Here is a 22,830-nt window from a genome sequence, read left to right on the forward strand (position 1 = left end):
GGGACAAGAAAGGGATAGTATGATAATCAAGAAGAAAGCGAATATATAACAGGTAAAATGATTGAGTGACGGGGATGCTAACCTCATGCGAGTCACAAGTGAGCGTGCCAAGGAGTTTAAGCCTGCGGTGGAGGTGCATGCAAATAGTGGAGACATACTGGGAGGGGTTAAAGAGGGAAGATAGGGGAATTCCTAGGTATGTATAATCTTGCACTACCTCAAGATGAGAGCTGAAGGAGGGTTATGGTTGAGCAAGCAAGCCTATGGGTGAGAGATCATGTAAAATGTTTAGTTTTGGCAGTGATGATAATCAACCCGCAAGCAGATGCAGCCAGGCCAAACTTAGCTAGGAGTTGCTGAAGAGTGATGGGAAAAGGGGAGTGGATGCAGAAATCATCATCATTGGTTAGCATCAGAGAGAAGTCAGGGGTTGGACCTAAAGGACGGAGGATTCTATTCATGAGAAGATTGAACTGAAAAGGGCTTAATACCCCACATTGAGGTGTGCCAAGATTGAAGGGTAGGCAATCACTAACTGCCCTACAAAACAGAACCCGAGAGTGACGATGGGACAGTTAGCTTTCCAGCCAGCAGAACAGGTGGCCAGAGACACCCAGGTGGGCAAGCTCATCAAGGATGACATCACGGTTTGTGATGTCGAATGCAGCTTTGAGGTCAATGAAGGCTGTACAGGAGGAGGATGTGAAGTGAATGAGTAAATCTGTAAGAAAATGTTGTGTGCTTTTCCCAGGGAGGAAACCAAATTATGAGGAAAGAGCTGGTCCTGAAGAAGATAGTGAAGCCTTGCCAAAAGAATTATTTCGAGGACTTTACGGATGCAGGAAGTTAACCCGCCACATCCCGACATTTTCTGGGCAGTTGTACACCCCAGTCCCGACATTTTTGGACCTTTTTTTTTTTGGCTCAAACATCCGCTTTTGGTGAGAAACATCAAAAATTCACAGAGAAATTGCTCACCTGAGGTTTAAAATACTCGATCCAGGTAGGAGTACCTCCTTACCTTACAGGGTTTTCTATCAGGCTGGCTGCAAAGAAAACGAGTTCTATGGGAGGATAACTATTCTACACCACTCATAAACGGTATTTATTTATTTATTTGGTACGAATTTATATGTAGTATGAGAGTATATTGGTTTTCAAATGGTAAAATAGGCATTATAAGCATTGTTTCACTCACTAACTCATCACCATTCCTGACCTTTTTTTGCCACATTACCTGATCATCATTTCTGACTGTTTCTTCCTCTAATGTTTGTCCTCCACATTGTCATCGATTGGGGAATCACTCTGGCCCTGAATTTCGTACCGTGGCATGACATGGCTTTACTGGCCAGGTCACTGATAACAGGTGAATTACTGAGAAAAGGTCATGAGGGGGGGGAGGAGGTCATGCTGGGTAAGGCACTGTCCCTGCCTGGCATCTTGTAGAGGAAGGTGTCCCATGTATACGTGCCAAAAATCACTCGCGAAAATTGAAAATTGTGCAAATTAGGGACCCTGCAATGTCCTTGCAATGTTGCCGCGTTAATTTATGTCTCTGGGATATGAGTGCACATCATGTGAGGACGTGAATTCACGTCTCCGGGATGGGGCTGGTTAAGGAAATGGGATGGGAATCAGAGGAATTAGGCTTAGGGATGGGGATGATTGTGCTACAGTCCAGTCTGTAGGGAGAGTACCTTCGGAAAGACTCATGTTGAGCAGTGAGAGTAGGGGATTGCCAGGGACTTGAGCGATAAGTCTCAATGTGACATAGATGATCCCGTTATCACTCAGGGCAGTTGCCATACCTTGCAATAGCACAAGACGCAACGCATTACTGGTGATGGGGTTATCATCGAGGGGAGAGGAAGTGGAGCAAGCCTCTGCAATACGTGCTAACCTGTTTCTCCTAGCAGCCGAGAGCGAAGCCTTGATGGGTGAGTCAGGGATGTCAGCTGAGATTGGGTGGACCATTTGTCAACTAGGTTGTTGGCACATTCCACAGGACTGTGGTGGAGAGGAGGGGAGGAGGACTCACGTGACTGAACACCTCTGTTAACAAGCCACTAAGCCTCAGGCTGAGGAGTTTGTGCATTAGTATGCTGAAGAAAGGCATGCCAATACTCTTGGCGAATACTGTGTTTGAGGTCATGGGAGGACCTGGCTGTAGCGAAATAGGAGTGGAGGTTGTCAGCAGTGGGGTCAGTGCGGTACACAGCCGCTGCTCGCCGCATGTCCTCCTCGCTGTCATGTAGACGGCAATCCCATACGCACTCCCCAGCCTGGCAAGCAGAGGTTTTCTTATGGTTGACTTGCAGCACATAATGATCTTAGAAGGTCTGTAACTAGGGAAGTGTAAAGTTCAGTTGATGTGGTGAATGAATGACTGGCAAACCAGGTGGTTAGCATGTCCTTGAAAGTGGGTTGGAGCAGAATATGGATATTAATCTTTTTACTCCCTGGGGGTAGGGGGGTTTTTCAAGAATACTCCCCCAGTATCCCTGCTTGTCGTAAAAGGCAACTAAAAGGGTTGGCGGAGGGTTAGTGCCCCTCCCCGGAAAACAAATAACTAAAAAAACAAACAATAAGCCTCGGACAAGGACTGACCAAACGATGACGACCAAGGACCGGACAAAGGACATGGTTATCGGAACGTGGAATGTAAGGGGAGCAAATGATGAGGCGAAAGAGAGAGAGATTGTCCAGGTGCTTGAAGGTGAGAAAGTGGATGTATGTGGAATAACTAAAACAAAATGGAGAGGAGAAAGTGTGAGAGAATGGGAGTATGGATGGGGTATATGTGCAGGAGTAGGTGAGAAAGAGAGGGCAAAGGAAGGAGTATGTATAGTTGTGAGTAAAAGATGGAAGAGGAGCATAAGACAGTATGGATCAGTTGGGTCAAGGATTGTGTGGGTAAAGTTGAAAGTTGGAATACAAATGTGGGCGATTGTGTGTGTGTATGCGCCAACGCAAGATCGTGCTAGAAGAATGAGAGAAGAGTTCTAGACAAATGTAGAAGTGTGCATGGAAAAGTTTGGAAGGAATGAGAGAATGTTTTTGATTGGTGATATGAATGGTAAAGTTGGGAATGTGAAGGTGGATGGAATAGTTGGTGAGTGGGGTGTGCCTGCTGAGATAGATGAGAATGGGAGTGCGTTAGTGGACATTTGTGCTGGGAGGGGGTTGGTGATAGCCAATACCCTCTTCAGGCATAAAATGATCCACAGGTATACATGGCAAGTGATGAGAAGGGTGGGTGGTGAACTGAATGAAAGGAAGGCAATGATTGATTATGTGTGTGTGGATGAAAGGATGCGAAGATGTGTAATGGATGCAAGAGTTTATAGAGGCTGGGGCAGTGGACTTTCTGACCACTACTTGGTGGTGGCCAGAATTAGAATTCAAGTAAGAAGGAGGAATAGAAGAAGGGAAAGACGAGAGGAAGGAGTAGTTGCAAGGAGAGTGGAAAGGTTACAAGAGGATGAGAAAAAGGCAGAGTATAAGAGAGAAGTGGAGGTACGATTGGGCAAATATGAATTGGAGCAGATGGGAGACGTGGAAGGTGTGTGTAGGATATTTACAGAAGAAATATGTGCAGCATGTGATGTGGTGTGTGGAAGGAAGAGAAGACGGAGGGGGGTGCAAGGAACAGCGTGGTGGACTGAAGAGGTGAAACAGGCTGTGGCATAAAAGAACAAAGCATACAATGAATGGATGAGAAATAGGGGCGTGGAAGAAGTTGAGAGGCGGAAGAGAGAGTTATATGTAGAAAGAAAGAGAGAGGTGAAAAGATTAGTAAGAGAGAGTAAGAAGAGAGTAAATGAGGAATTTGGAAGGAATTTGAGTGTAAAGTGGAGGGACTGTAAGAAAATGTTCTGGAAAGAGGTGAAAAGAGTAAGACAGGTGGAAGTGAAGTCAGCAGGGGAGTGAAAGATAAAAATGGTAGATTACTATTGGAGAAGGGAGAAAAAGTGAGCAGATGGAGAGAACACTTTAAGGAATTGTTGAACATAGAGGATGGAAGTAATGCGAGTATAAGTGGTTGGGGAATGGCTGGGAGAAGGAGGGAGGTGAGAAGACAGGAAGAAATCAGTAGGATAGAAGTTGTGGAAGCAATGAAGAAAGTTAAATCGGGGAAAGCCCCAGGAATTGATGGAGTGTGTGGCAAAATGCTGAAGCATGGGGGAGAGATAGTAGTGGAATGGATGTGGAAGATGTGCAGATTGGCCTGGTAGGAAGGTAGAGTCCCGGAGGATTGGAAGTCAGGTATAATTATTCCCTTGTACAAAGGAAAAGGGGAAAAAGAAGTGTGTGGTAATCACAGGGGCATTTGTCTTCTTAGTGTAATAGGAAAAGTGTATGGTAGGATACTTATTGACAGAGTTAGAGAAAGAACAGAGAAATTAGTTGGAGAAGAACAGGGAGGCTTTAGGAAGGGAAGAGGTTGTGTAGATCAGATATTCATTCTTAGATCTTTAGTGGAAAAGTTTCTAGAGGAGGGAAAGAAGTTGTATGCAGCTTTCATGGATTTGGAGAAAGCATATGACAGGGTGGATAGACATGGATTGTGGAAAGTTTTAAGAATATATGGAGTAGATGGGAAGTTCTTGGATGCTGTGAAGAGTATATACGATGGTGCGAAGGCTGCAGTGCGTGTGGATGGTGAACTAAGTGAATTTTTCTCTTTGAAAGTTGGGTTGAAACAGGGATGTGTCATGTCTCCATAGTTGTCCAATCTGTACATGGTTGGGGTAATAAAAGAGGTACAAGGTAGGGTAGTGGATGTTGGAGTGGCCCTGGTGAGAGAGGATAGTGTTTGGAAACTCCCTGTACTGTTGTTTGCAGATTTTTTTTTTTTTTTTTTTTATGTGTCCGACTCAGGGCATAGGCTTCACAGCCTGCTATCAAGGCCCAGCAGTCCTCCTACATACCATACACCTCTACATGTCACCACTTCGGCGCTAACACCCACCGTCCATATTGAATACATGCTAGGGCTGATACTGTGTTGTTGAGTGAAGACGAAGGGGAGCTGCAAGGCTTTGTGGATGAGTTTGGGAGAGTGTGTAAGAAACGGAATCTAAAGGTGAATTTAGGGAAGAGTAAAGTGATGGTCTTTGAAAGAGGTGAAGTCAGTGAATGTACAGTGAGGTTGGATGGTGAGGAATTGGAAAATGTGAGTACGTTTAAGTACTTGGGTACTATGATGACTAAGGATGGAGGTTTGGAGGGTGAAGTGCTTGAAAGGGTACAGCAGGGAAGAAAGGTTGCTGGTTCTTTGAAAGCAGTGATAAGAAACAGGGAAGTGAGCATGGAAGTGAAAAAGTTACTACATGACAGTATTGTGATACCAACTCTAACGTACGGAAGTGAAACTTGGACGTTGTTGGAAGGACACAAGTCAAGAGTGAGAGCAGTGGAAATGAGTTATTTAAGAGGAGCCAGTGGAGTCACATGGAGAGACAGGCTGACGAATGAGGATATAAAGGAGCGTTGTGGTGTTGATGTGGATGTGATAGGAAGCGTTATGAGGAACACACTGAGGTGGTTTGGCCATGTGGAGAGGATGGAGGGTGAAAGACTGACGAAGAGAGTGTATGTGAGTGAGGTGGAGGGGGGAAGAAGGAGGGGGAGGCCGAGGATGAGATGGAGGGATGGGGTGGAGAGGTATATGAGAGAGGGGTGTGTGAGTTGGTAGCAGGGCAGTGAAATGACGGGGGACAGGACGACTTGGAGGCGATTTGGTTTTGGCCACCCGAAACGGGATTGAGGCGTCTGGCAATAGATAGATAGATAGAATCTTTTTCCTGATGTGGCAGTGCTGGGAGTGTAGTATGCAAATGGAATATGTGGCAAGGATGGCATTGTGGACAGACATAAGAGTAGGGACAATGTCAACAGTGACAGCATGTTGTACCACGTTGCCACCAAGGATGATATCGAGATAGCCTTCCCCAGCATTAGTGGGATAAGGTGTGGGGATTGAATGCACATGATGGTTACTGGCAAAGTAATGGATACGATGACCAGCGGGAGAAGCACTGGAACTGACAAATGACGGATGAAAGGCATGAAAATCGCCCAGGTAAAAGATTGGTGAGGAGCAGTGGGTAGGTAAAGCGGTGGGTCACCCACAGTTGGACTGAGGTATGCGTTACATATATGCAAAGAGGCATCATTGACAAGCAGGTGAAATAAGTGAAAGAGGGAGGAGTGAGAAGAGGCAGGTGATTTGGTAATGAGGGTGTAAGGAATAGAGTGACGAATGTATGTAACCAGGCCTTGATCAGAAGGTGCATGACAGCAGTGGTATCCTTGAAGCCTGGGTGGGGCGACGAGAGTGAGGAAAAGCCTCCTGAAGACAGATACAGCAGGGTGATGAGATGAAGCATAGTAAGAAAGGTCAGCTAGGCAGCGGTGGATGTTCTGTATGTTCCAAGATAACATTTTATATTGTCTGGGTTTGGGAGCCATGAGGACAAGGGGGAAGACGGAGAAACGTCATGAGAGGGTTGGGAATGGATGGTTGGGGAAGTGGGGGAGAGGAGGAGGAGAGTGAGTGGGGAGGTAGGAGAGAGGGAGGCCCCATATGTGCAGTTGACAGGAGAGAGGGAGGTAAGGGAAGGGGGAGAGGGGAGGGGGTGGTAGAGAGGTGAGGATGTATGGGGGCAAGGAGTGGGTGAGGGAGTACAGACAGAGGAGGCTTCTGTGGAAGGGTGAGGCTGGGACACAGGTGGTGAGGCGGGAGGAAGGGGAGGAGCAGGGATAACAGAAGGGGTGGTAATTGTATGGGAGTTGGTTTGTGGGAGCTGTGGGGTAGGCAGAAAAGGAATATTAACCCGCCGCGTCCCGTTGACGTATATATACGTCCACACGTTTTGTCACTGTCAGTCCCATTTATGTATATTAATGCACATCAATTGCAAGGTCCCTAATTTGCACAAATTTCAATTTTCGCGATTGATTTTTGGTACGTATACACGGGACACCTTCCCCTACAAGATGCCAGGCAGGGACAATGCCTTACTCTGCATGACCTCCCCCTCCCCCTGCACACCATTGTCTTAGCAATTCACCTGTTACCAGTGACCTGGCCAGTAAAGACATGTCATGCCACGGTACGAAATTCAGGGCCAGAGTGATTTCCCAATCAATAGCATTAGAGGAAGAAACAGTCAGTAATGATGATCAGGTAATGTTGCCAAAAAAGGTCAGGTATGTTGATGTGTTTTGTGAGTGAAACAATGCTTATATTGCCTATATTACTGTGTGAAAACTAATATTCACTCATACTACATATTAATTCATACCAAATAAATAAATATATACCATTTATGAGTGGTGTGGAATAGTTACCCTCCCATAGAACTCGTTTTCTTTGGAGCCAGCCTGATAGAAAACACAGTAAGGTAAGGAGGTACTGCTACCTGTATTGAGTATTTTAAACCTCAGGTGAGCGATTTCTCTATGAATTTTCGATGTTTCTCACCAAAAGCAGAGGTTTGAGCCAAAAAAAAATTGTTCCAAAAATGGTCAGGATTGGGGGGAGTCAGTGGTGGAAAAGTGGTCAGGACAGGACTGGTTAAGGAGAGAGTGTACGTACAAAAGGAGGCTGTGTAGTTTCTCATACTGTTGTTGCAAGAGTGGCAGTTGATGGTCTGATGAGTGGGGCAGAGGGTGAGGGGGGGAGGGGAGAGCAGCTTGTTGTGGGGGCATGGGGAGGGGCAGGGGATGAGGGGGAGGAAGCAGGGGGGCATGATGTAGAACAAGTGGCAGGAGGGTGTATCTGCTGAAGATCAGGAGCAGGGGTGGCAGTGGGGGCAGAAGCAGGGGCAGCGCGGGCTGAGTGATGACTTGGGCAGTCCAGGTGCCAAGCATTGACACCCACACGCCCACGCCGGCGGCACTGGAACTGCGGTGAATGTAGGAGACGAGGGTGGGCAGCCATGGGGTTAGTGGGGGCTGGTGGTGTGGGTGGTAGGGGCAGTTTCAGGAACTTAGATGAGTGGGGGTCAGGTGCACGGGGACTGGGTGAGTGAACGGTGGTGGAGTGCCTGACAGGGCAGGTTGTGGTTGAATGGGGGCCATTTCACAGACCACACCATTCTGCAGACTGGCTGTAGTGTGAGATGTGGCCGGGCTCATAACAGCGATATTTAACACATGGGCTGTGATGGTGTAGCCTCTACGAAGGCACAGGGGGGAAGGAGTAGCTCGTAGCAGTATTCGGGAAGGGCGAAATCCTCTCCCTCCCATACAACAATTGCACGGTTGATGGGTTCGCCCAAAGAGTTGTACAGGCGATGTGCCCCTTTGATACCATGTAATATGTATAGGACTTTAACAGAACACTGAGCTGCCAGGCGTTTGACTAGGTATTCTAGCATCTTTTTCTGGCATATTAGGGCATCATGAAGGATAAACCTGACTCCCCAAAGCCCCTCAGTTATTAGGGTCTGGATGAGATAGGGATAATTCCCGTCAACACAGATGTTAGGAGGTGCAGGAGACAAAAAGCAAACAGCTTCAGTGTGTCAAGTGATTAGGTGGTGGGTGGATGCACGCTGGCACCAGATACTGTGGACAGCAGGTGTGCATGTGGAGGGGAATTCCAGGCACACATATAGGTCTCATGGTATGACAGGAGGGGGCCGGGGCCAGGGCCGGGCAGGGCGGTATGGGGCCACAGAAAGGATTCTGGTGATGAGGGTAGAGGCAGGGTAATCAGGGTTGGAAGAGTGTGAATTTATGGCAGAGGGTTGTTCTGAGTGGTTGGCACTTGATGCTGGGATGTTGGGGTTGGTGACTCCCGGTTCAGCACGCTCCCTTGACAGGAAGCGTGAGGCACTAGCATCATCATCATCATCACCACAAGCACCATCGAGCTTGATCCATCCATCCATCCATCATCCAATCCTACATTGCCCCGTGAGGAGCGTACGAGTCTGGGGCTAAGCAGTTGGTCCCAACATTTAAGATGAGAGTGACCAGCCTCACTCATCCCTGAGTGGCATTACATGAGCAATCAACCCCAACCACCCCTTGGATATAAACCTTCACCGGCTCAATCCGATTGGAGCACAATAATTACTCACTAAACCACCAGGTGCCAAAATTTGGTTATATGGTTACCACCCAATGTAGTAAATGGTTTCCTGGTGCACAGGAAACCATTTGGCTTGTCAGTATAGAGCCACCCACAGGCAGAAGGAAGAGGAAAGAATGAAGGAAAGAGAGACAGAAGAGAAAGTGTAAAGTTACCCGTAGGCAGAAGGACAAGGAAAGAATGAAGTAAAGGAAGACAGAAGAGGATGGAAGGAAAGAAGGATGGAGGAGAGGAAAGGGCAGACACCCGACAGCAGCATTACATCGAGTGAGTGGATGGTGAGCGCCCCCACCTACCACAAATCGATCATGATGCGCTTAGTTATTCCAGTAGTAGGTTCGTTGGATGCAGCAGGATCACCAACATCCGGGGCTGAAGTGTGGGGGGGGTCAGTGTTTGTTGGTGAGTGTGTGTGACGGCATACAACAGTAGAGGGGACAGCACTGGATGTAGTAGCAGTTTGTGTTGTGCTACTGGGGGGGTTGACACCCTGCTTTAGTTTGGCTTTGTGCTTCCCCTTACCCAGTACCCTGACCTTGCTGGGATGAGGTGGAGGGATGGAGTTGAGAGGTATATGAGGGAGGGGGGGGTGAGTTGGGGGGAGCGGAGTCAAATGGTGGGTGACAGAGTGACTTGGAGGCGTTTTGTCTGCGGCCACCCTTTGCGGGATTAGGGCGTCGTCGGGGTATAGATAGATAGAACACTGCACAATGAGTAGGATGGACAGCCCAGAATGCCACACTCATGCCCAGGGCAGGGGGCACACATGTCTGCGCGCCACCAAGGGAGGGCTAGGACTGAAGTATCACATATATGAATTAATAATTAAGACTGTCCCTGTAATGCGCATGAGCAAGTCTCAGAATTAAAGGCTTAAATTTACAAATTATTAAGTTTTTGATAATACATAAACTGTCAATACAATAAATGATGAAAATAATGAATAATGGCCTGCCCTTATGTTTATACAAATGACTGGCTTGAGTGTTCTTTAATCCAAATAGAATTCAGTGCGACAATGTGCAGGACTATCATATAAATAGCGAATTTACGAATGCAAATTATAAAACTGAAATATAAAATTCTTAATTATTATGAGTTTTTTAAGTAATATTTTATTAATTTCAATGGTATAGGCCAATGCGATATCTCGCAGTTCGACACGTGAGTAAAAATAATCCATAATAATTACGAACATGGTAGCCAAGTGGACCGCAAGTGAGACACACACACTAGACGTTCATCAGCCAATCAGAAACCAGTTGTACTGTACTCGTAGCACTGTCGTGTCTCTTGTTATTTTTATTTGACTTGATCACTGGTTCTCTGATTCATCCTTCATTACACATTTATTCTCCCTGGCACTTAATCATTCTCTCATAATATCAACTCATAAAAGTGTTTTTAGGATGTAAGAAGTACAGGAAATGTCAACCTGTTTCTGGTGTGGTTGGTTTCGAAATACAAAAACAAAGCAAACAGTAACAGACTTAATGGTCCTTTCAAGGTTGTTTGTTTTCTGTTACATGTGTCTAATGTTCTCTGCCTCTATATTGCAAAAAATAATGCTTGACAGATATATTTATGTGTTTGTTTATATATCTTTTATACAGTATGTAGCTAATGCTTTCATCCGGAACGGGGGGGGAGGGGACAAATTTTTTTTCTCCATTTCAGTCTATCCTCTGCCATCAGGTTTTTTTCCCTCCAATCACCCTCGATGTCCTCTTCCTCTTCCTCTCACCCCTACTTTCTTATTCAATTCATTCGTTTAATTTATAAAGGCCCCAACATGCTGGCAGGCGCCCATCTCGGTCACCCAGTGGCGGCTATTCACGCTGCTCCATCTCCAACAACTTTTCCACCCAGTCCCCTCATCCTTGAGGTGACACTCTACCACCTGATCCCAAGTATTTTACGGTCTGCTTTTCGCAACCCAGCCCTCAATGTTCATATTTCTCACCCTTCGCATCCAGTTGTCATTTTCCATTCTCTTCACATGCCCAAACCTTCTCAGTCTACCTCTTCTCATCACATCACTAATACTTTCAAGTCCCATCCTTCCCCTCAGCTCCTCATATGGAATCCTACGCCCCCCTCCCCCCTCTCTGTCTCACATCTCAGTTGCAAACTAAGACAATGCTATGACTGTACATCCTCTCCATAGCACTTCTACGTGACTACCATGATATTCTAGTGTTAAAATTCAGGATTCAGGCTTGAGAGATAGCAATATTAAGCCAGGTTATAGTAAACAAGGCAGAGTACTCTATTATATGTAACCAACTTAGCCAGCTACCAGAAGCCTGTTAAACACTGATACTTTCCTAAGCTCAAAAATGGTGTACTGTATCCTCCATGCCCTCAGGTCGGTGATTGTGTTGGCCTACGACGGACACATGCGCATCACAGAACACATCAGCAACAACTTCTTCGTCACATTCACCATCATGGGTGTCGTGGAGTTACCGGCAGACTTCCTGACTATGTTGTCAGTAGAGAAGCTGGGACGGCGACATACAACTGTACTGACGCTTGCTTTTAGTGGAGTGGCCTGCTTCGTGGTGGCCGCCTTCCCTAAAAGTAAGTTAAAGGAAGCAGTATAATGAATGACAGTCAGAGTGATTAACAACTACTGTTCATTCTCCCTAACATGGCAGATATTTCGTCCTTTTGCACCCCATTTCCGGCAACTCAGTACCAGAATAAAACAGTATTATGCACTGCATCATCTTCACGGCATTACTGCCGGACTAGTCCATTGTTCTATTGTTCAAGTGTTATATTAGCTCAGAGGTCAAGATGGAGGGACGGCAATTTTTGGTCTAGTTAAAATGAATGGAGTATAGACATCCATCAGCTGAAGGCCGTATTTTAAGTCTTGTTACCATCACATGAATCCAATCACCTTGGGAGAGACTCTTTGAACTGCAAGGGTTAGATAAAGCCTACATTACTCCCCACATTATTAAAGGTTCAAACTTCATTAAGGATCATCTGCTGGTAGATTGTTTAAATTGAAGAAGAGTGGCACCGTATCAAAGGGATTGAAAAAAGAGTGACGAGGAGAAATGTAACAGTGGAATAGAAGATCAAGTATGGATGTCACTGAATAGTATTATAGATAGAAGATAACAGAAGTTGTCAGCAGACTGACAGAATACGGAGACTAAGAAAACTAAATGTTGCAGAAATAGGAGGACAATGAATTTCACGAATACTAAATTTATGCTAATTCATTGCACGAGGGTGCTCAAGGCAAGCAAGCAATTTTTGCTTAAGTTCCAATCTTCCCCCACTATAGAGATCACAACATTCGAATTTACATCTAGGTCCCCAAACTTACCGCTGGGTGAACATGAGCAAAGGGATGACGGACTCTGTCCAGCGTTCTGAAAATCGAGGGTGGGTTCTTTTATTGTCAACTGGATGTGCCAACAAATGCACCATCAGCTTCTAGAGAGAGAGAGAGAGAGAGAGAGAGAGAGTTACAAATTACGAAGAATTACAAGGACAAATGGTACCGTACCTCAGAACACCCTTATTAGCTGTAGCCTATCATACCATGAATGAAGTTGTGAGGTGCACGTTCGTACTCTAATAGAAAGAGAAAAGTACAGTTAAGGTGCAGCTTCTCCAAACTCATCTCTACCACCTTCAGCTTGGGCACAGAAAAGGAAGTGATCATAACCCTACAGCAAAAGGCCAGTCAATAAAAGTTTACAGGTAAAGAGGAAACATGCATTCTACCACTAAGTTAGGCCTAAAAGAACTTTTTCTAACCTAGCTTTGAACTGTTCTCTCGAAGAACTGTCACCTGCTTCTGCTGGTAGCCAATTCGAGGTATTACAGATCTTGTACAGTAGGCATCAAACGTTCTGTCGTCTCTCTTTTCTTTCCATAGACTTGGAAAATTAGTGTGGTAAATCTGCAGCAACAGACACTGGTAACACCAATTTATAGCCAAATAAATTCATCAGTGTCAGTTGCTGCGGATTCTTCACAGATTTTCAAAGTCCATCGAGAGAGGAGGAAGAGAGGAAACAGGACTTTTGATGCTGGCTTTACATTAATTACCTTACCCATAGTTGTGGAAACTCTTTACTTCAAGCTTTCATCCATGATTCCTCATGGGGATGTTGCATAAATGTAATATATGGTGGTAGTAAAACTTTCCAAATCCTATTCAGGTTCTCAAAATCTCAATAGATTGTCTGCATAATCACCTTGTCTATAACCAAGAGAGATCGTCTGCTTGCGGCCTTCCCTGGTATCCTAAGTACCATGAATGGAATCAGTTTATCCGCACGGGCCTGGACTCTCTCAAGCCTCGTGATATCCATGTTTAGGGCTGGCGACCAGAACTGCACAGCATATTCCAGATGTAGTCGTACAAGAGGACTGTACAGAGAAAAATCAATTCCATGTTTTTGCACCTGAACTTCCTCTTTATGTAACCCATATTTTCCAATATTACCACTGCCAAGCAGATTATGTTTTTGGTGGCGTTCGTTTGTTAATTTCCTTTTCTATTTATTTGTTTGATCGTCTGTCTGTTAGCACGATTACTAAAAAAATTTGAATGGATCCTGATGAAATTTTATGGGAGGATCCATGGACCAAGAAAGAAAGGATTAAATTTGGGGGGCGGATCCGGATCTAGATCAGGATTAATCCGCACAATATCTCTAAAATTCTCAATGAATTTCAATGATGGTTTGAGGAAAGGTGGGTCATGGACCAAGAAAGAATTGCTTAATCTTTGGGGCGGATCCGGATCGGAAACCATATCCACGGATCTCTTAGCAGGATTACTCAAAAAGTTATGAACAGATTTTGATGAAATTATGTGGAAGGGTGGACCATGAGCTAAGGAGGAAATGATTAAATTTGGAGGCAGATCCGGATCCAGATCCGGAGTATCCCGCACAATATCTCCCAAAAGCTCTCAATGAATTTCAATGAAATTGTGTGGAATGGTGGGGCATTTTCAAAGAAAAAATTGATTAAATTTGGGGGCGGATCCGGATCCCATCTGAGTACTTTTTAGTTTCATCTGTGTTTCTCTACATTGTCTGGAGAACTTCAGTCACAGCTGATTAGTACACTTAAGTCTTTCGGCAAGTTATTACTCTTCATTGTACTTCCTAACACAGAGTAGTTGGTTCTTGGGTTTCTATAATCGTTGTGCATTACCTTGCTTTTTTTTTTCTTTTTAACAGTTCATACCACTGTCCAAGTGTAAGCAAGTTAATTCATCGATCTTCTATCTTCTCAGAAGACGAGGCTTTACCGCCTAGTTTTGCGATGCCGGTAAATTCTAGAATTTGACTATCGATGTCGGCATCTACATCACAGAGGTAAATGATTAATAATAATGGTCGTAGACCTGAACCCTGCGGCAGTCCACTTTTTCTTTTTTATGCGAGGAAGAAGGAACCAAAGGCCGTGGACAAGCTATTATTGTTCCTTCCAAGAGAAAAACAAAATACAAGAAAGAGCCAAATTCAAGACCCGATCATTTCGAGATACCTGGACACACTGCGTCTGAAAGATTGGAGATCATAGGAAGTACGAAATACAGAAAGAGAGAGACAGTTCCAGAGTTGACCTGTCGCATAAATGAAGGACTGGGAGTAACGGTTAACTCTTGCATTAGAGAGTTGGACAGAAAAAGGAAGAGAGTTTGCTGCTAGACGGATGCTACGCGCCCATCGTAGAGGTGGAGGAATGCATGCAGACAGTTCAGAGGAGCAGTGACCATTAAAGTAGCGATAGAAAAGAGATAAAGATGCAACAGTGTGGCGAAGAGACAGAGGTTGAAGGACGTCAGTAAGAGGAGGAGAGTTAATGAGGCAAAAAGCCTTTGACTCCACCCTCTTAAGAAGAGCTGTACTGTATGTGGGGAGCCTCCCCACACATGAGAGATGTACTCCACACAGAGGCAGATAAAACCCCTGAATAGAGTCAACAATTGTCCAGGGGTAAAGAAGGGTGAGGAGTAGACTGTAGCACCAGTCGAGCAGGGCAGTACTCCCAAGGTGGATGGAAAGCTGATGACATGGATAGCTGGAGCTCCTGTTTCATTAGCCCTCGGGACTAGGCCCCGACCATCCCCGTTTGCTAAAATTTTTCAGTGTCTCAGTAACCCAGAGAGTAAGCCAGCATGCTTTCCAGTACAAGTTTCTCTAACTATCAACACCAAACTACATGCACAGTACACACTACACTTCCTCTTCCCCCAAAAAAATGAAAAAAAAAATCATGGGAGCACAACACGTCGCCCCGGATTCCCTGGGGGGGGGGGACCATAAATGCCCCCCCCTTCCCCCCCCCCTCCCAGCGATGACTCGAGCTGCCTGGAACCACTGTCTGATTCTCTTCTTCTTCATTTCTGCAACATTCGAGGCCTTTCCTCTAACTTTCGCTCTGTTGAGCACCACCTCTCCTTCGCTAAACCTCACCTTCTTTTTCTAACTGAGACTCAGGTGTCTGAGGCAACTGACAGCAGACCATTTTCTGTATCCACCTACTTTCTCTATACTCATATCAAAGCCAAAGGTGGCTGTCGTGTATACATATGCAATGACTTATCTTGCTCTCGTGTTCCTGATGTCGATTCATCTGAATTCTCAACACTCTGGTTTCGGCTTTCTTGTCATTCTCTGACTAAATATATCTGTCCTGTTTACTTATCTCCTAATTCTACTGACTTTCAAAAGTTCTTTGACTATCTTACTTCTCCGATGGAACACATTCTATCCATTTCTTCTTTCTCTGAAATCTCCATTCTAGCAGATTTCAGTGTTCACCACCACCTTTGGTTCTCCTCTCCTTTCAGTGATCCACCTGGTGAACAAGCCTACACCTTTTCTATCCTTAATGACCTAGAGAAGCTTGTACAGCACCCTACCCGTATCCCTGACCACCTTGGAGAGAGCTCCAACATACTTGACCTCTTCCTTACAACTAATCCTTCTGCTTACGCAGTTAATCTTTTCTCTCCGTTGGGCTCCTCCGATCACAACCTTATTACCTTAACCTGTCTTATCGCTCTGGTACAGCCTGTGGACACTCCAAAGAAACGTCGTCTGTGGCAATTTGGAGCTGCGGACTGGGAGGGGCTCAGGCAGTACTTCTTTGATTTTCCCTGGAATGATTATTGCTTCCATGGCTGGGAGCCATCTGAGTGTGCCTTGCACATTATGGAGGTTATTCTTTTGGCCATGGAAGCATACTTTCCTATCTCATATCCTTTGACTAAGGCAAGAAAGCCTTGGTTTAATCACGCTTGTTCTAATACTGTCCGCAACAAGGAGAGGGCCTATAAAAGGTGCCGGAGTATACTCACCCCTGAATCACATCTTTTATATGGTTCTGCTCGGAATCATGCTAGGTTTGTTCTTCGCTCTGCTAAGAATATTTTCATCCGTAGTAAATGCTCGCAACACTCCAATTTGAATTCTTCCCGCTCCTTCTGGGACCTTGCCAAAAACCTTTTTAACAACTTTATCTCATCATCCTTCCCTCCTCTTTTCTACTCTGATGGCTCTGTAGCTATTTCTTCTACTGATAAAGCAGACCTCTTCGCTCAGACTTTCTCCTCCAATTCCACCTTAGATGATTCTGGTGCTGTTCCTCCATTACTTCCGCCCTCTGACCTCCTCACTGACATTAAAATTTCTTCAGCTGATGTATTTTCCTCCATCACAGACCTTAGTACTAATAAGGCATATGGGCCTGATGAAGTCCCTTCTGTAGTTCTCAAGAACTGTGCTTCTGTGCTTACACGCTGCCTAGGCAAACTGTTTCGCCTTTGTCTATCAACTTGTACCTTTCCTTCTTGCTGGAAGTTTGCTTTCATTCAGCCAGTCCCAAAGAAGGGTGACCATTTCCAACCCTCTAACCGCCTTTGTAACTGAAACAGAACAACATCTCGAAACACTAAACAGTACATCCGTCACAAACATCAACACCGCTGTGCACACTTTTAATACAATTATACAAAACGCAGACAAAAGACACATCCCTAGAGGCAACAGAAAGAGACACAACCCCAACTTCACACCAGAAATTCAAGGCCTCATCAGACAACGGGACACACTGCGACACTCCTCAACACCCATACACAAGACACCGTACAACAAATACAAGAACTCAACACTCAGATAAACAATAAAATATCAGAACAGCAAACACTAAACTGGAAAAATTTCCTCCAAACACTTGACAACAAAACAAACATCAGCTAACTCTACAAAACACTAAACAGCATCACACTTTCCAACAGCAACACCACACAATCACACGCTGCCATCACAACAACAGACACCATACCCTCAAACAAACAACAAGCAAACACTCTCATCAATCACTTTTCACAAGTCAGCCATCTAAACTCCCATCCCGAAGACCGACGTATCATCCGACGTAAGAGACAGTTCCACAGAGACCCAGACTACGCACCTTTCACTTACAACCAGATGAAGTACATCATTAACAACCTCAAGCACTCATCTGCTTGTGGACCAGACAACATAAGCAACATTCACCTTAAACACCTAGGACCACAAGGCATACAAGCACTCACCAACATATCAAACTACAGCTACTCACACAGCATAATACCCAACATCTGGAAGCATGGCAATATCACCACTATCCCTAAACCCAACAAAGACCCCACGTTACCCTCCTCACATCGTCCCATCACACTCCTCTGCACCCCCTCTAAAGTCACTAAACGACTGGTACGACAGCTAGTCACACCTCACATTCCCCTAGCCCAATCACAACATGGCTTTAGGCCACTATACTCCACAAACACCCTTCTTACAGACCTTACACAGAGAGTTTTCGATGGCATGAATTCAGCTAGGCCACCACACAGAACAATCCTGATCACACTAGACATTAACAAAACTTTTGATGCCATCCCCTGCCACAACTTCACAAACAAAATACTCAACACAAACATGCACAATAACACAAAAAGATGGCTGGCAAACTACTTAGCAGGCAGATGTGCACACATAACATTTGCCGGTCAGTCTTCTAACATAAGAACCTTCACAAACAGCGTCCCCCAAGGATCTGTTTTGTCCCCTACACTCTTTAACCTATACATGCACGACGTACCCACATCCGACACACCACAGATACACATAGCTTCCTATGCAGATGATATAACACTTACATGTACGCACCAAAATGCAAACACAGATGCACACATCATTCAACCTTACCTCAACACACTACACGAAAGGTTCACCACCATCTATCTATCTATCTATAGCCCGACGCCCTAATCCCGCAAAGGGTGGCCACAGACAAAACGCCTCCAGTCGCTCTGTCACCCACCATTTGACTACCCTCCCCCCAACTCACCCCCCCCCCTCATATACCTCTCAACTCCATCCCTCCATCTCATCCTCGGTCTAACCCTCCCTCTCCCTCCCTCCACCTCACCTACATACACCCTCTTAGTCAGTCTTTCATTCTCCATTCTCTCCACATGTCCAAACCACCTCAGTGTATTTCTCCTAATCTTCTCAACCACATCCACATCCACCCCACAACGTTCCTTCACTTCTTCATTCGTCAACCTGTCCCTCCATGTTACTCCACATGCTCCTCTCAAGTAACTCATTTCCACTGCTCTCACTCTTGACTTGTTCCCCTCTTGCAAGGTCCACGCCTTGCTTCCATACGTCAGGGTAGGGATCACAATACTATCATGCAGTGACTTCTTAACTTCCATAATCACCTCCCTATTTCTCATCACTGCTTTCAGTGAACCAACAACCTTCCTTCCCTGCTGTACCCTTTCACGCACTTCATCCCCCAAAGTTCCATCCTTATTCATCACACTACCCAAGTACTTGAATGAACTCACACTCTCCATATCCTCACCATCCAACCTCACTGTACATTCTGTGGCTTCATTCCTCTCAAACACCATAACTTTACTTTTGTTTACATTAACTTTCAGCTTCCTCCTCCTACAAACTGTCCCAAATTCATTCACCAAACCTTGCAACTCCCATTCATCTTCACTCAACAATACTGTATCATCAGCAAACAGCAACACCGGAAGCTTCCAAATCTCACCCTCATTCATTAGAGCCACCCCCACATCCACTGCCCTATCCTGCACCTCCTTTACAACCCCATCCAGGTATATATTAAACAGCCATGGAGATCTCACACAACCCTGTTTCAGTCCCACATTGAGATAAAAAAATTCACTCAGCTCACCATCCACTCGCACAGTAGCCCTAGCTCCTTCGTACATACTCTTCACGGCATTCAACAATTTCCCATCCACTCCATATATTCTTAATACCTTTCTCATACCTTGCCTGTCTATTCTGTCATAAGCTTTCTCCAAGTCCATGAAGGCAGCATAAACTTTTTTTCCCTTCTCTAGATACTTCTCCACTAAACATCTTAGAACAAATATCTGATCTACATACCCTTTTCCCTTCCTAAATCCCCCTTGTTCTACTCCAACTAGCTCCTCTGTCATATGCCTAACCCTATCAATGAGTATTCTACCATATATTTTACCAGTCACTCTAAGAAGGCAAATACCCCTATGGTTACCACATACTTCTCTCTCCCCTTTTCCTTTATAGAAAGGAACAATTATATCTGATTTCCAGTCCTCTGGAACCCTTCCCTCTTCCCAAGCCAATCTACACAACTTCCATATCCATTCCACAACAATCTCACCTCCATATCTCAGCATTTCACCACACACTTCATCAATTCCTGGGGCCTTCCCCAACTTGATCTTCTTCATTGCTTCCACTACTTCCGTCCTACTGATCTCTTCCTCCCTCCTCTCATCTCTCCTTCTCCCAGCCATTCCCCAGCCACTTACACTCGCACTGCTGTCACTCTCTAAATTCAACAAATCTTCAAAGTGCTCCTTCCATCTCCTCAATTTCTCTCTCTTCTCCACCAACAATCTATTATTCTTATCTTTCACTCCCCTGCTATTTCCCCTTTCACACTGCCTCCTTCCAAAACAATTTCTTACTCTCCCTCCATTTCACACTCAGTTTCCTCCCAAACTCTTCATCCACTTTCTTCTTACTCACCTTCACCAGTCTCTTCACCTCCCTTCTCCTACTCACATATACCTCTCTCTTCTCTCTCTCATCTTCTCCCCTACCTCTACTCGCTAACCATTCACTATATGCCTTCTTCTTTTGTTCCACAGCTCGTTTCACCTCATCATTCCACCATTCTGTCCCTTGCATACCCTTGCATCTCCTCCTCACTCCACAAACCACCTCACACGCTGCTCTTCCGTAAATATCTTACATACGTCTTCCACCCCTTCCATCTACTCTAGCTCATACCTTCCCAATCTTTCTTCCACTATGCTCTTATACTCTGCCATTTTCTCACTATCTTGCAAATTCTCCACTCTTCTCATAGGAGCCGTTTCTTCCTGTCTTCCCCTTCATCTCCTCAACCATTTTCTTTGCAGCCTCACCTTGGCCATCACTAAGTGATGGTCTGAGACTCCATTCCCCCACCCTCTCCACACTCTTGCATCCAACACTTGTCTTCTCATTCGCTCATTCACACACACGTAGTCTATCATTGCCTTTCGTTCAACAAGTTCACCATCCATCCTCCTCATTACTCTCCATGTATACCAGTGGATCATCTTATGTCGAAAGTAGGTGTTGGCTATTGCCAACCCCTTACCAGCACAGATGTCCACCAAAGCACTACCATTCCCATCTACGTCAGCTGGCACACCCCACTGACCAACCACTCCATCCACTCGTACATTCCCAACTTTGCCATTCATGTCTCCAATCAAAAGCACTCTCTCACTCCTCTCAAATTTGTCCATACATGCTTCTACTCTCACCCAAAACTCATCTTTCACTCTTGCCACTCTGTCCTCTGTCGGAGCATACACACACACAATCGCCCACGGTTGTATACCTACTTTCATCCTCACCCATACAATCATTGCACCCACTGTTCCATACTCTCTTATATTCTCCTTCCACTTCTTGCTTATCATCAGACATACTCTCTCTCTTGCCCTCTCATTCTCATTAACTCCCGCACATATTCCTAAACCATATTCCCATTGTCTCACCCTTTCACCTTTCTATTTAGTTTCAGTCAATCCACATATATCCACTCTTGCATCCTCAAGCACCAGAACAATCACTCTCTCTTTCACTTCATCATTCACTCCTCTCACATTCCACGTTCCCATCCTCAGAATGTCCTTTGTCCGTTCCTTAGTCGTCAACGTATGGTCCGTCCTGGTGCGAGGCGCTTTATTCGCTTTTTTAGTTAGTTCTTTTTTACGGGGTGGGGCACTAACCCACCACCAACAGGCTCAAAATAGCCCCAGCCAAATCTATAGTGACTCTTCTCACAAACTGGACAGCAGAACACAGTCACATCCCACACCTCACCATAAACAACACTCTCCTACAACACCCATACACACACACACACAAAATCCTTGGTGTAACATACAATACATCAATGTCATTTAAACAACACATCACAAACATTGAAAATAAAATAACACCAAGACTCAATGCCTTGAGGTCACTTGCCCATACAACATTCGGACACAACAAAGAAACCACCACCACAGTATACAAACAATACATACGTTCAGTGATGAATTATGCAAGCCCTGCCTGGGCTTCTAACCCCACCAAAACACACTACAACACTCTACAGACCATACAGAACAAGGCCCTAAAAATAATCACAGGCTGGACATCTACTACACCCACAGACCACCTACATCAAGAAACCAAAGTCCTCAAAGTCAAGGATCACCTAGACATGAGAGGCACCCAGTTTCTTGCTGCAGCTTCCACAAACCCACAACATCCACTACAGTACATGGCAGCACATCCACCCACACCAAGGAACATCAAAACAACACCCAGCACATGATACCATACACAAATACTGTCATTTTTCCCCCTCGTCCACCTCAGACCAGCTTCCAGAAGCATATCCACACTCAGATCACTTGCCGCTCCATTCAGTTACTTATAGAAAACACACCGCTGCATACACGGCCTCCTGACATCCACCCTACTGAAGCCTATGTTCCTCGTGAGGACAGGGTCCACCTGGCCAGGCTGAGTTGTGGGCACCATCCAGCCCTCTAAAGCTACCAGAAGAGGCTGGATAACTCCGTCGCAGATGCCTGTCCAGGATGCAACACAGCACCCCATACTATTAAGCACATTATGGAAGACTGCATTGCACACAATCACTTATGCCAACAACACAACATACACTCTTTGAGAGCTCTGTGGGAAAGCCCGGTCTCGGCCATGGCCTTCCTAAGGGGCTCGGGGCTGTTCGGCCAGACTGCCTAGGGAACAACAACTACTTCTACTACAATATCCAGTTGTATGCTGATGATTCCACCCTTCACCTTTCTCTTCGGTTTCCTCAACGTCCATCTCAGCAGTTACTTCAACAAACAAGGAATGAGGCTATGGCACACCTAATGTGAGACTTGGCTCATATCTCTGACTGGGATAAAAATAATCTTGCTGATTTTAACGCATCAAAAACTCAGTTTTTACACCTATCAACGAGACACAATCTTCCACAGGAGTACCCTCTAAGGTTTAATAATATCCAGCTCAATCCTGTATCATCCTTGAACATGCTTGGGGTTTCATTCACTCGGGACTTAGCTT

General features: G+C 45.3%; 1 protein-coding gene across 1 annotated transcript in view; it reads left to right on the forward strand.

Moving 5' to 3' along the window:
* The window catches only part of LOC145410008 (organic cation transporter protein-like), a 139,763-nt gene that overhangs the window by 86,525 nt on the left and 30,408 nt on the right, over positions 1-22,830 (forward strand). Inside the window, exon 8 of the mRNA XM_080280218.1 lies at positions 11,478-11,692. Coding sequence (XP_080136344.1) covers positions 11,478-11,692 — 215 coding nt within the window. The remainder of the gene's footprint in view (positions 1-11,477; positions 11,693-22,830) is intronic.

The sequence above is a fragment of the Coenobita brevimanus genome, chromosome 84, assembly GCF_032717465.1.
Source record: "Coenobita brevimanus isolate Jiangsu-jjx chromosome 84, ASM3271746v2, whole genome shotgun sequence".
Classification (NCBI taxonomy): Eukaryota; Metazoa; Arthropoda; class Malacostraca; order Decapoda; family Coenobitidae; genus Coenobita; species Coenobita brevimanus.